The 15,102-nt window shown below is 41.1% G+C and overlaps 4 protein-coding genes across 4 annotated transcripts; 2 read left to right on the top strand and 2 right to left on the bottom strand.

The window, feature by feature from the left end:
• Window positions 1-159: 159 nt before the first annotated feature.
• Window positions 160-3,012, top strand: LOC105233826 (uncharacterized). The gene has a single exon (XM_029548372.2). The coding sequence runs from the start codon at window positions 939-941 to the stop codon at window positions 2,832-2,834; it is 1,896 nt and encodes a 631-aa protein (XP_029404232.2). The 5' UTR covers window positions 160-938; the 3' UTR covers window positions 2,835-3,012.
• Window positions 3,013-4,994: 1,982 nt separating this feature from the next.
• On the top strand, window positions 4,995-6,872 carry LOC105233825 (uncharacterized). The gene is given in 1 exon segment (XM_011215990.2): window positions 4,995-6,872. A coding segment is annotated over 1 exon segment (1,245 nt). The 5' UTR covers window positions 4,995-5,051; the 3' UTR covers window positions 6,297-6,872.
• Window positions 6,873-6,971: 99 nt separating this feature from the next.
• LOC125777249 (uncharacterized) lies at window positions 6,972-8,819 on the bottom strand. The gene has a single exon (XM_049451531.1). The coding sequence runs from the start codon at window positions 8,817-8,819 to the stop codon at window positions 6,972-6,974; it is 1,848 nt and encodes a 615-aa protein (XP_049307488.1).
• A 3,011-nt stretch (window positions 8,820-11,830) lies between these two features.
• Window positions 11,831-13,546, bottom strand: LOC125777248 (uncharacterized). Its single transcript, XM_049451530.1, has one exon. It carries the CDS (start codon window positions 13,544-13,546, stop codon window positions 11,831-11,833), a length of 1,716 nt encoding a protein of 571 aa, XP_049307487.1.
• Between the last annotated feature and the right edge of the window lie 1,556 nt (window positions 13,547-15,102).

The following is a 15,102-nucleotide window of genomic DNA, read 5'->3' as shown; positions in this document are numbered from 1 at the left end:
TGCTCACTGGACAAGCCAAATCGTGTGGCGTACTTCATTGCAGCTTCGATAGCAATCAGCCAACTTCAGTTTACACATGCAAAGTGTAAATACAAATGTTTTAAACAAATATTTAAAGTGTTATGACTGTTGTTGACTTGTGGTTTTAAAAAATTTTGCGGCGTCAAGTGCCTGAACTCCACAACTATATAAAGTGACGCCGCGGATGAGGCTTGAGTGCAGTGCAAAACGCGGCGTGACTTTCTATAGTTGTGGAGTTGGTTGTATGACGAACGCGTTAAATGTCTACTATACAGAGGTCATGTAGTGCTTACTACTTTCCGATATTGACTTAGAATGGATATTCTTCAAAATCAAAAAGTTTCGATAATCGTTTTCTGGATTATGAATACCGATAGCGCTCTAGTTCTAACGCGAAGTTGGACGCAATTATTGATTTCAGTTATGGTGTGCTTTCAACTAAACATAAAATGGATCGGGAGCTGACAAGGTTGGAAAAGTCAGATTCAGAGCTACAGCAGAAGATTTTCTTACCAGCACATTGGGAAATGTGGTCCGACGGCAGTGTTTCCAATGGTACTAAACCATAGCCTACAAGCGCTCACATTTAAAGGCCACGTTTAGGGCTAGGACGAAAGTAAATCACACACCGCCACCAGAATTAAATAGTTAGACGCTGATAAGACGGAGACACTTATCAGCTTTAATCACATTTGTCTGCATTCAGTGAATATTTATTTTCGCAAACTAATTGCCGACGGTCACGAATAAGTTCCAATGTGACAAAATTTATGACGTGCAAAATTACAACGAAAACGTTTAAGAGCACTTACAGACAATCTGTAAAGCTCAGTAGTTTATTCCAAGCGTAAACACATAGCTGAGAGCATATCCTGTGCTGTGCTGTAACTCATATCGAAGCCCAAAGTAAGCGCGAAATGTCTACAACACATCAGCTACTGCTCACCACACTGCTGACGGCGTTACTTTACCGCACCACGGCAGCGCAAAGCTGGGATCGCGCGTACATTAAAGACTACATTTTGCCAATGATGCCGTTCGTACAACCACAGGAAATCGCTTGGTTTATTAGTGAACAATTGAGCAAGGCGATTTACGTTGATATAGAGGAATTTATAGTGGAATTCGACGTCGAACTCAAGCTGACGCAGACGGTATTGACGCACCGCAACGACAGGCCGTTCATCGCAACGGAAATGAAGAAAACTATATTGTCTATAGTTTTTACGAGTGGTCCCGACGATAACATCATGGACGCACACGATTACGCGCTAGGCAGTCGTCACAACACTTTCAGTTTTATCATTATGCTGAAGAGGATAACAGATTTTGGCGTTGTAGTGCGATTTTTGCAAGATCTTCGTCGTCGTAAATTTCAAAACCCCATGTTGTATTATGTCAGCGTTGATGGACGTAATCAAATTTACGGTTATACTGTATTTCCGCATTTTGAAATTGTGGATCGTGCCAATTACCTTGATCAATTATCAGGCGATTATACGCGCTTCTTAGCGGGCGGTTTGGATACTATGGGTTATCAAATATGTACGCCACTGCGACAGGATTTACCAGGCGTATTTCATGCGCCAGACGCATCCGGCAAAGTAACCAGTTGGCAGGGTAGCTCCTTCAGTTTGCTCAGACTCTTTACGGACTATATTAATGCGACGTTGGTGAGCTATGAAATGCCAAAAGATCGTTTGGGTGGCAATGTCATCGACATGAAGGCCGCCATGGATTTGTTACGTCACGATGAGATTACTTTTCTAGCGCACGCTTATGCCTTATTCTATGAAGACGACATCATTAGCTTGAGCTATCCCATTGGTGTGGTGCGTTGGTGTCTCATGGTGCCAATTTGGAATAGTGTTACCACCATATTTTATCCTTTGGAACCGTTCGATGAGCTCACTTGGTTGTGTATTGTGGTGGTTTTCGGTGCCTTGCTGCTGATGCAAACCTTATGTTGTCTACTGCAGGGCACACATGAGTTGGCGACGCGTTTAAGTGATGGCATTTTGCACAGTTTCTGCTTGAGTACGGGCATAAGCGCGCCCAGCTTGATAGCAGCACCGAACGCTTTGGATTTTTTCATATTCACCACATTTTTCTTCTACGGTTTCTTTCTCACCGCCAACTATACCTCATTGTTGGGCAGCATACTAACGGTCACTTCGTTTCGCGCGCAATTCAACACAATGGATGATCTTATAGCCGCTAATCTTTCTGTGTTGATAATCGATTATGAATTGGAGTTTCTGTATTCCGGTGGTCTGGCGCTGCCCTCGAACTTCTCACGTCTCATCCAACCGGTGGATGTGGCAACATTCATAAAATATCAATACAGCTTCAACACGAACTATGCGTACTTTGTGACCGAGGAGAAGTGGCACTTTCTCGATTTGCAGCAACAGTATCTAAAGCCGGGCTTCTTCAAGTTTAGCAACATTTGCTTTGGTACATTTTTTCTTGCCTTTCCCATGCAACGTGATTCGCTCTTCTATCGCAGTTTGGAGTACTATACGTTTCGCATGCATTCTTCGGGCTTGATGGATCACTACGAGCGCACTGCCTTCGATTATGCGGTACATGCAGGTCTCGTGAAGCGTTTGGCACAAAACGCGGAGTACACTTCGGCCGGCATGCAACATTTGGTCGTCGTATTTCTCATGCTCCTTACAATGTATGCTGTGAGTTTACTGGTGTTTTTGCTGGAGCGTTTAAGTCACAGACTCATGGTCGGCACAATTCCACCAAACAGCGCTCTGCTCTCTCGTCTGAGACCGCAGAGTGTATTAAAAAATAGTCTTTAGCCAATGAGAGCACAGCATTGCTCTTCTTAAGGCTCGTGCTGTTTTATTTGTGGAATTAAATTTTAGCGAGTTTCGCTGGAGATATTAGTTATAATGGCAAAACTTCACGATTCCTCAACAGCTCCTACAATAAAAATAATAATTAATTATATATATGTAATATTTTAATAAAACTTTGAAATGGGTACAACGGCTTTTCTTGTTGGGTAAGATTGATTAATTTAGAAGTCGGTTAGGTTCAGCGTGTTGTTTGGGTTATTGTAAGGTTATTTCAGACTTCTGCTTTTAAAAATGGTCCTGTTTGATTTAAAAGGGTCATCAAATAAATAATAATGGTCTTTTTTGATTTTAAAGAGGCTTAAGAGCTGGGAAACTATGAGATCTTTTAGAAATTTGAGTAGGTCCTAGTAAAATTGAAGTGGACGTTCCATTGTCCGACCATGAGAAGAAGTTTGCATAGCAAGTACCCATCTGAAGATCAACAAAGCGGGGGCTAATCGATTGGCGGCCGAGCTATTCAAATGCTTCGGCGAAGACCTGATAAGTACATAGCACGCATCAGCTTCTTTATAGAATATGGTCGGACGAAAGCAAGCCCGACGATTGAAATTTAAGCGTGCTCTGCCCAATCCACCATAAGGGAGACTCTACAATCTGCGTCAACTACCGTGTGATAAGCCTTCTCAACGTCGCATATAAGGTTCTATCGAGCGTATTGTGTGAAAGCCCACTGTCAAAAAAATGATTGGACATTACCAGTGTGACTTTAGGCCTGGAAATAAACAACTGAAAATGAGCTGACTTTATGTCGCTATAAGAGATAACAACATCTGATGAGTCAACGTTATAAGTTTTCGAGAGAAAGGTTCTGTGGCAGATTTATGGGCTTTGCGCGTTGGTAACGGCAAATACCGCAGTCGATGGAACGATGAACTATACGAGACCTTATAGCTTTTTCTATTACGAGAACAATTGTGTATTGTCATACGATAAGGCCTTACTATGCTGAGACCTCGATTCTTGAGACTGTATGTAGACCCGCGGTATAGTACAGAGGTGTTATAAAGTCAAGTACTCATAGAAGACTTTTTGTAACCGATTCAACCGGTTTTGGCCATATGATTATCGTGACTGCGTGTTATAAAGACTATTTCATCGGAAAATTTTTCCGCCAAATCCTCCAACTTTTCATTCAAAACGCAGAGTTTGTTGCTATCCAAGTGGGCTAGGAAATCCGCATAGATTTCTTTGAAATATCCTTACAATATATAGCCCAAAGCAGTCAAATAACTTGCTCTAGGCACCGAATTGACAGACCCATGTCTTAATAGGATTTAGCCACCAGATTTTGCACTCAATAAAATGATAGTTTCTTGCGATATTTAGTTTCCTGGAACCAATTAGAACCATATCGCACCTAGCAAACCAACATGATGCGAAGCCTTTCTCTGTAAAGCTCATCATTAGCTGTAATGTAGACATGTGCCACACAAAACATACAAGAAGGGTCTTTACTGGATGCAACGGAGCTTAGAGAAACTCTTCAGGACTGTTCGCATTTCGTATAAGGATATTTTGCTAATATCTAAGCGGCCCAATATAACCTTTGTATGTAATTGTCAAACTTGAACTTTGATAGCTGGTTTGACAGCTATCCTTATATAAAAAACAAGCTAGGAATGAAGATCTTCGAATCCATTCCTAAAGCATATTTTTATGCACTTTTTTAACTATTTCCCATAACCTTCAACTTTTAAAGACCCCAGTGAATGCCTAAATACTTTTAATCACTTTCAGTTCACTTCCACCCAACTGAACTGCAGTTCAAGTGCATATACTTGCAATCACATTTCGCTTTAATGAACTGCAACAAAAAAATTGCACGCTTCTAATGACCTTTTTGTCACGCGGCACAGGCCCAATCGATTGGCGATCTTAATTGCCGCTTCGGTTTCAATCGGTCAACTTCATCAGGTTGACACATGCAAAGCGTAAACATATGACGGCTATGTCTCCGTATATACAAAGCACACACCCATAATGATAATTTGCAGTTTTGCAAAAATGTCCTTCATTAGCGCGCTACCTCAGGAGAGCACATTTTCGATGACTATATAAAGTCACGACGCCGTTGAGTCTCAAAACAGTGCTATTGATGACTACCAGCAGCAAAGGCTTAAGTGATTTGCCGTGAAAATCGAGAGGACCAGAACAGCGATGCCTTTAGAGGTAAAAACAATATTGCGTACACCCTTCTACGATGACGTGCCACGTGCCTACGTACGCAACGGTGAAAATATCAGCGATTCTACGCTCTTTGGACCGTACGCGCAGACCATTTGGAATTTTGCCAATCGGCATCAAATGTTTTTGGAAATCAATCGCGATTTAAGTGAAAACTACTCGGAGACCTACGAACGCATACATAACGGCGAGTATAACCTGGCGATGAATGGCGCAACGCTGGTCAATCATGTGAAGCTTAATGTACAATTTAGTTATCCACTTTATTGGGTGAAGAACTGTATAATGGTGCCGCTGGAGGATGAGTTGCCCAAGTATTGGTATATCGTATGGCCTTTCGGACGCTACATCTATTCGTGTCTACTTTTTGGCATCTTCTACATAGCTATACTTATGCGTTACATCGAATATCCGACCAATGCCACGAAGCCCACGCGTTCAATCACACGTAATATACTGCACAGCAGCGCAATCATAATGTTTAGCTCGAATATGAATGTACAGCTGAAGAATGCACACATACGCGTACTCTTCTTCTACATGTTACTTTTCGTATTCGGCTTTATATTGGCCGCCTATCATGCGCCCTACTTGACCGCCTATAATATGAAGCCCGTCTTTGTGCCGCCCATTAACACGGTCGACGATCTACTGAACGCTAATATTAATGTGCTAATCACATTGAGTGACTTTGCGGAGATTAAGCATAATAGTGTTGAGCACATACTCGCGCTGTCGCGTCTACTGCGTGAGCTGCCATGACAGGAGTTTCAGGATGTCTTAGACAAATTGAATCGCAATTACGCTTATGTGGTAACAGAGGATCAATGGAATTTTCTAAATCGCCAACAACGCATACTCATACAGCCATATTTTCATCTCTCAAAGATCTGTTTCGGCACTGTCTTCAAGGCTATACCAATGCAACGCGATGCCGTTTGGTTTGAGACGCTCAATTTATTCATTTTAATTGTACGCGAATCGGGTCTTTGGGGTCAATGGGAGGAGCGCGCATTCAATGAAGCTGTACGTGCTAAATATGCACAAATATTTACCGACACCTATCCGGTAGAATCTTTAAATTTGCGTTTCTTTACAATTGCGTGGATCGTCTTGGCTTCAGGGCTGCTCTTAAGCTCATTGGTATTCGCCATCGAATATTACATCTATAAACATTACAGCGTCAAACCGGTGGAATACCAACGCTTCGTGTATTAGCGGCGCGGATTATGATTCCTTATATTATTATATTTTCTAAAATTAAAATCAACTTAGATTTGATAACACTAACTATGCGACACTAAATTATGAAAGCTACTATATTCACCAATGACATAAACAAAAACTAATATTACTTTATTTGCAATGTACCGAGCAAAGTTACGGTTATGGAAAGAGAAGAGAAAGAAAGGAAAAAGCTCATTAACGCATTTTTTGTTAGTGTTGCTATTTCTAACCATTACTTTCACTATGTGCTGAACCTTAGTATACCAATTGTATAAGTATACTATACTCAAATTCCTATATGTATGTACTTGTAACAGAGAGTCTGTTACCAACAGCGAGCCAATGAGGGCAATGCACTGCTCATTGTTATTGTTGTGCAGAGTCTCTTACCAACAGCAGGCCAATAAGCGCACAGCATTGCTCTTTGCTCTCACCTCGCACCATCATAGAGCCAATGAGCACACAGCATTGCTCTTCATGCAACACAAGAAAAAAATAACAGTATACTTCATTCACATTCATCAACGAAGAAGGATTACAAGAAAATAATAACTTGAAAAGAAAACAAAAAAATATGATTTATTTTGTCGCAGAATAAATATTTAAACAATGCTATTACATTTAATAATTTTATGTATAACAATGAGAATCATAAAGAGACTGTCTTCACTGACGCCAATGTGAGCGGCCCTTCCACAATCGAACATTTATTAGCTCTCCGACGAAAACACAAAAACTTATACAACACATAGTCAGCAGCATTAAAAAGATTACAAGCAAGTGTTGCATGCCAGCCGACGTGAACTCCGTATTGTCCGCCAAACGTCGCAAAAGTCTCGCATGCACCGCATAATCGAAGGCTGTGCTCTGATAGTGACCCAACATACCCGACGAATGCAAACGATAGATAAAATACTCGAGATTGCGATACAAAAACGAATCCGGTTGCAGTGGATAGGCTAAATGGTAGGAACCAAAGCAGATGTCGGTGAACTTGAAGAGACGCCGTTTCAGATATTTTTGCTGTATTGCCAGAAAATTCCACTTCTCCTCCGTAATAAAATAGGCAAAACTTGTATTCAACTGCACTTGATGTTGAGCGAAAGTGGCCGGGTCTACTGGCAGTAACAAACGTGAGAAGTTCGCTGATAATTCATCACCTTCGGAGAGTAGAAATTCCAATTCGTAATCGATAATCATTACGGATATATTCGTCTCTATCAGGTCATCCATGGTGTTAATTTGTGCGCGAAATAAAGTTACGGTAAAGATGCTGCCCAACAATGAGGTGTAGTTGGCGGTGAGAAAGAAACCATAAAAGTAGATGGTGGTGAAAATTAGGAAATCCAACACAGTCGGTGCGCCGAAATAGTTCGGCGTACCAATGCCAATACTCAAGCAGAAACATTCCAAAACGGTATCGCTTAAATGTCTGGCCAACTGATGGGTGCTCTGCCAACAGCACCACAAACACTTGACACTCACCAATGCAAAAAAGACGCCAACAATAATAAACCAAACAAGATCATCGAAAGGCTCCAGTGGATAGTACATCGTTGTGACGCTATTCCAAATGGGCACCATGAGACACCAACGCACCACCATCAACGGATAACTCTTACCAAGCTCGTCATCCTCTTTGAATAAAGCATAAGCGTGTGTCAATATATCCACTTTCTTGTCGCGTATGAGATCCAGCGCCGCCTTCATATCAATTACATTGCCACCGAGATGATCTTTCGGCATTTCATACTTTATTAAGGAGGCATTGCCGTAGTCCGTAAACAACTTCAACAAATTATAAGCTGAACCACGCCAGTTGGTTTGTCCTGTACTATTCTTATAACTGAAGACATGTGGTAAATCCTGTCGCAGTGGTGTGTATAACTTATAGCCTAGCATATCCACACCACCAGCCACCACTTTCTTAAAAGTTTCTGTTACATATTCCAAAAAGTTGGAGCGATTTTCTAAGTGATACTCCGGATATAAGGAGTAGGCAAAGAGCTCATTGGTTCGGTTATTGCTGTAGTAATATAACATAGTATTTATGAAATTATGCTTATGCAGCGCTAGCAATAGCTGCTCCGCCACGCTAAAGTCCTCCACAATATTCACCATTATCATTAAGCCGAAATACATGTGACGCCCGAGTGCTGTACGATCATAGACTTGTAAAATTGGATCATCTGTTGCGGTACAGAAGACTATGTTCAGTCCGTTTTTCCTATTTTCCGATTTTATTAAGCGTATATCGGTATTGTTGGTTATCACCGTCTGTGTAAAGCCCAAACATTGATCCAACGATATGATGAGCTCTTGTACGTCGACGCTATTCGTTGCATCTAAGCTTTCGCTCACGTACCAAATGATCTCTTGCATTTGAAAGGTCTTACCCAGTTTGCACAGTATACTTAGAATATATTCCACATCCCAAGTTTGCGCCGGCTGCAATGTGCTGAAGCAGACCAAGCTAAGCCAAAACACACGCAGTTCAGCGTTATTCAATTTCATCGTAAGTAATCCACAAAGCTTCAATTATTTTTGAGAATTAACAGTTCCAATTTCACTTGCAGTCTTTTTAAAGGGAAAAGAAGTACACACTATGTACGACAAAGCTTCACACCAACCTAGAGGGAATACAAGCTTGACCGCCTTGTCAACAAGTTGGAATAATTAACGAGAGTCTCATTTGGGATTTGTCACATTTTGTATGCGATGACCTGAGACGACATTGCGACTTTTCAAGAACTTATTTATCCATAACCATAAATACTAATAAAATTGTTAAGTCATTAATGAAAACTTATGTACTTATTTTTTGTTCTACAAGCCCCAACGTATACTGACAAGCAAATAACTAAAATTAATTGATAGTCTGACAACGGCAAATAGAGGTTGGTACCCTTATCTCAAAAAGTACTGCTTAAAAAGCACCTTAATTGCCTTAGCGCTGGTATCTTCCAACCTCTGTTATAAGATGTTACACCAAAAGTAAGGTAGATCTTGTGTCCCTAGGTTTGTATTCATCGAAAGCACATATTTATTGTCCCAACTTAGTAAGGATTCTTCGTTGCCAAAGAACATATCGCTGCTGGTTGAATACTATAAGACCGCTATAAGTATTTCTTCGGCATAAGTCGAGATTGCGGACGACGTCTGTTTTCCAGATTAAAGCCGAATCTATAAATACGTTCCTCATGAAACTAATAGTCGCTTTTGACAAGTAGCTAACGAAAAAGATTGACTTTATTTGTGCCACGCCTAGTTTTAGGGGAAAACCACTGAAATATTTCGTGAGGTCAAATATTTTAAGGGTGGATGACCGTCTCGGTCAAAAAACAATCGACAACAGTTTAGTATTTTTTCACAAATTTATAACAAATACTGCAGATTATGAGTAACAAGACTTATTTTAAAAATCCTCAAAGCAATGTATTAAGGCTTAACTGTTGCTTAGTTTTGACAACCTGGAAACTTATAGTACCGTCTAGTATCTCTTCACTGTTAGTACTTTTTAACTCATAGTAGCAACTACATATGGTTCAAGCAGCTCACGACTTCCGGTTCTAGATGAAGTATCCTCTGAGTAGCCAAATAATATCCATTTGAAGGCGAGCTAAAGTGAGAAGCCGAAACATCCCCTTCACAGCTATGTGCGCTGGGTTTGCGACCCGCCACGTAAAAAACACTCCTAATGAAAACTAATCGACAGCCTCGGATGAGAGATGACGACCATGTCTTACGATTAATGATTACGATTTGAGGGCATGCACCTGTAATGTCCGGTTGCTTAATTGGAAAGGTGCCGCTGACCAGCTGTTTGATGTACTCGTTAGAGCGAAGGCTGACATCACCGCTGTCTATTAAATGGGACAAGAACTGAGGCGAGTAGGTCCTTGTGGAATTTACTGCAGAGGCCATATAAAGGAGAGCAAATTCAATGTGAGAGTCGTGATGAGGAGAGACTGCGTCTTCGAGTACTGTCATTCACCCCGGCGGATGAACGTCTAGCCACAATCCACATCAAAGCGAAGCTCTTCAACATATGGCTGATTTGCGACCACGTCCCGATGGAAGATAAGAACGATGTAACCAAAGATGCCTTCTATGAGCGCTTGGAGACCACCTAAGAGAGCTTCCCCCGCCACGATGTCAAAATCGTGCTTGGCGACTTTAACGTCTGGATGAGCAAAGAAGATATCTTTGGCACAACAGACGGTAAATTAAGCCTCCACGAGAAAACATTCCCAAATGGGTTAAGGCTGATCAACTATGGTTATATGTAGTACTAGATCCTAGCATAGAAAAATTCAAATTTTCAGCAAAAAATGCACGTCAACAAACACAAGGACGGTTCGACATCGAGAAGCTGAATTCATAACAGAGAGCCGAACAATTTTCACTCGACTTGCACTCCTGCACTCGTCAACAACTCGGTATAAGGCAACTGTGGGACGGCATTTCAAACACCTTACATATGTACAGCTGCAACCGAAACCATTGGTTTTCGGGAAGTGCAAAAGAACAGTTGGTACGAAAAGGAGTGCCGTGTTGCAGCGAAGAGAAAACAAACTGCCTACCTCGCAACGTTACGATCGACCACAATCGAAAATTCTACGAAAAAATGTGGCGGCTAACAGAAGGTTTTAAGACCGGAGCATACTTTTGTAGACTCCCCAGAGGTGATCTAGTAACCGATGCCCAGAAATCCATAAAAATTGTGTGAAAGATTAAAAGCACATCGTCAACAAACTGCTTGGAGCTTATCGGTGTGTCTTTAGACCTGGAAAATCAACAACCGACCAGATATTCACAATGCGCCAAATCTTGAAACAGATCAGTGAAAAGAGAATCGCCACACACCTTCTTTTCGTTGATTTCAAGGATGCATTTGACAGCCCGAAAAGGAGCAGCCTTTATGCCGCGATGTCTGAATTTGGTATCCCCGTAAAACGCAAAAAGCTCCGTCAGGGTCCGAAAGGATCTATCTGAGTCGAACGAGAACAAGACGATATATCTCCTGTCATCAAACAAAGAGTCGTCGCCCTCGCGACTTGATTCCCGCGTTATTGTTGACAATCATAATTTTAAAGTCGTAGATAATTTCGTCTGTCAGCACTGAAATCCAATGCAGAATAACTCTTGCCAACAGGCGCTACTTTGGACTGAGTAGACAATTGAGAAGTAAAATCCTCTCTCGACAAACAAAGACGAAACTCTACAAGTCACTCATTATTCTCGTCCAGCTTTATGGTGCAGAGACATGGACGATAACAACATCTGATGAATCGGCTTTAAGAGTTTTCGAGAGAAAGGCTCTGCGGAGGATATAGTATATAGTAGCATTGGCGTCGGCGAATACCGAATTCGATGGAATGATGAGCTGTACAAGGTATACTACGATATTGTTCAACGAATTAAGAGGCAGGTCATATCGTCCAAACAAATATTATTTATTGCTGGGTAGAATAAGTATTTAAACAGTACTATTACATTCAATAATTTTATAACAATGAGGCTCTTCACTGACGCCCATGTGAGCGGCCCTTCCACAATCGAACATTTATTAGCCTTTCGACGAAAACACAAAAACTAATACAACACATAGTCAGCAGCATCAAAAAGATTACTAGCAAGTGTTGCATGCCAGCCGACGTGAACTCCGCATTGTCCGTCAAACGCCGCAAAAGTCTCGCATGCACCGCATAATCGAAGGCTGTGCTCTGATAGTGACCCAACATACCCGACGAATGCAAACGATAGATAAAATACTCCAGATTGCGATACAAAAACGAATCGGGCTGCAGTGGATAGGCTAAATGGTAGGAACCAAAGCAGATGTCAGTGAACTTGAAGAGACGCCGTTTCAGATATTTCTGCTGTAGTGCCAGAAAATTCCACTTCTCCTCCGTAACAAAATAGGCAAAACTTGTATTCAACTGCACTTGATGTTGAGCGAAAGTGGCCGGGTCTACTGGCAGTAACAAACGTGAGAAATTCGCTGGTAATTCATCACCTTCGGAGAGTAGAAATTCCAGCTCATAATCGATAATCATTACGGAAATATTCGTCTCTATCAGGTCATCCATGGTGTTAATTTGTGCACGAAATAAAGTTACGGTAAAAATGCTGCCCAACAATGAGGTGTAGTTGGCGGTGAGAAAGAAACCATAAAAGTAGATGGTGGTGAAAATTAGGAAATCCAACACAGTCGGTGCGCCGAAATAGTTCGGCGTACCAATGCCAATACTCAAGCAGAAACATTCCAAAATGGTATCGCTTAACTGTCTAGCCAACTGATGGGTGCTCTGCCAACAGCACCACAAACACTTGACACTTACCAATGCAAAAAAGACGCCAACAATAATAAACCAAACAAGATCATCGAAAGGCTCCAGTGGATAGTACATTCTTGTGACGTTATTCCAAATGGGCACCATGAGACACCAACGCACCACCATCAACGGAAAACTCTTACCAAGCTCGTCATCTTCTTTGAACAGAGCATAAGCGTGTGCCAATATATCCACTTTCTTGTCGCGTATGAGATCCAGCGCCGCCTTCATATCAACTACATTGCCACCCAGATGATCTTTTGGCATTTCATACTTTATTAAGGAGGCATTGCCGTAGTCCGTAAACAACTTCAACAAGTTATAAGCTGAACCACGCCAGTTGGTTTGTCCTGTACTATTCTTATAACTGAAGACATGTGGTAAATCCTGTCGCAGTGGTGTGTATAACTTATAGCCTAGCATATTCACGCCACCAACCGACAGTCTCTTAAAAGTTTGCGTTACATATTCGAAAAAGTTGGAGCGATTTTCTAAGTGATATTCCGGATACAATGAGTAAGCAAAGAGCTCATTGGTTCGATTGCTGCTGTAGTAATATAACATAGTACTTACGAAATTACGCTTATGCAGCCCTAGCAGTAGCTGCTCCGCCACGCTAAAGTCCTCCACAATATTCACCATTATCACCACGCCGAAATATATGTGACGTCCGTGTGCTGTACGTTCATGGACTTGTAAAATTGGATCATCCGTTGCGGTATAGAAGACTACGCTCAGTCCATGATGCCTAACTTCCGAGTTTTTTAAGCGTATATTGGTATTGTTGGTTATCACCGTCTGTGTAAAGCCCAAACATTGATCCAACGATATGATGAGCTCTTGTATGTCGACGCTATTCGTTGCATCTATGCTTTCGCTCACGTACCAAATGATCTCTCGCATTTTTAAGGTCTTACCCAGTTTGCACGCTACATTGAGAATATAATCCACATCCCAAGTTTGCGCCGGCTGCAATGTGCTGAAGCAGACCAAGCTAAGCCAAAAGACCCGCAGTTCAGCGTTATTCACAGCACAGCAACCTATAGGGAATACAAGCATGAGCGTCTTGTCAACAAGTTGAAATAATTAACGAAAGTCGCTTTTGGGATTTGAAACATTTTGTATGCGAAGGCCTGTGACGGCGTTGTGTCTTTTCAAGAACTTATTTATCCATAACCATAAATAATTAACAATAAAATTGTTAAGTCATTACCTAACCTAATGAAAACCCAACGTATATTGACAAGTGAATACCTAAAATTAATTGTTAAGCCTTCACAACAACAGCCACGGACGACCACTCCTGCTTATTGGCATTCAGTTAATGCTACTCTGTAAACTAAACTCTTAACATCTCACTGCTTTATTTTTCAAACATTTAACATACCCTGTCCTCTTAGAGTCATAAACCACTGTAACAGCTGGCTTTGATTGAAAGTGTCAAATCCCAATGCGCTCTTCTTTATTGCCAGCATTCTTCAGCACTTTTTGACCGAATAGAAAACTAGTTTTGCGTACACAAATGCTTTTGCATTATACAAGTATTTGAAATGAAAAAGCATAAAATGTCATTCACAAATTTATTAATATTTCACTCGCCTTCGCACATGTGTCACTTATTCGAAATTGTCTTGTCAAATTGCTGGCGAAATTAAAAGTAACTGTCATTCAACTGTTAACTCAATGTGATACCGCTTGCCTGATATTCGCTCTTTATGTGGCTTACTTACATACACTTATGTAATATACGCATACAGGCTACATACATACATATGTATAGTAACGCCCACTAGTGTTTTTGTAGCCTTGCATGTAGTTGACATTTGTTGATACAGATAAGTTAGATTAAAAATTCTCGCATGCGATAAAAATTATACGTTTTATAGGTGACTGCTGATATTGTTGTTGTTTGAAGTATTTTTGTTTTTGTAGCGGTATAGCCTATTCGCCACGCAGTCTTATCATGTTGATAATCCTTAATCGGATATAAATCAGAGTGTGTTCCGGTTATGTAAAAGCAACTATCGTGGGAGGGACTTCCAATTTGTTGGGAGTAACTTTCAATTAGCATGAAAGTGAATTTTATACCATGAACCTTCCCAAGCGCCATCGCTTCGTTCTGTGGGCTCTCGAAAAGTTCATAAGAACATGCGACGTTTTCGAGCCAAATTTTGTTCAACGTTGAGGCCCTTTTCTGGCTCAATGGGTATGTAAACAAGCAAAATTGCCGCATTTGGGACGAAGAGCAACCTGAAGAGATTCAAGAGCTACCATTTCATACAGAAAAAACAACGAATTGGTATAGTTGGAGGTCCATATTTCTTCAAAAATTATGCCGTTGAGAACGAAACCCTCAATGGTAACTGTTATCGTGCCATGATAACCAACCATTTGATAACTGAAATTGAAGCTCGTGGTCTCGGAGACATTTGGTTTCCACAAGACGGCGCAATTTCCCA

This window comes from Bactrocera dorsalis, chromosome 3 (genome assembly GCF_023373825.1).
Source record: "Bactrocera dorsalis isolate Fly_Bdor chromosome 3, ASM2337382v1, whole genome shotgun sequence".
Lineage (NCBI taxonomy): Eukaryota > Metazoa > Arthropoda > Insecta > Diptera > Tephritidae > Bactrocera > Bactrocera dorsalis.
Note: the sequence above shows the minus strand (reverse complement) of the source record. Positions and strands in the feature narration are given on the sequence as shown.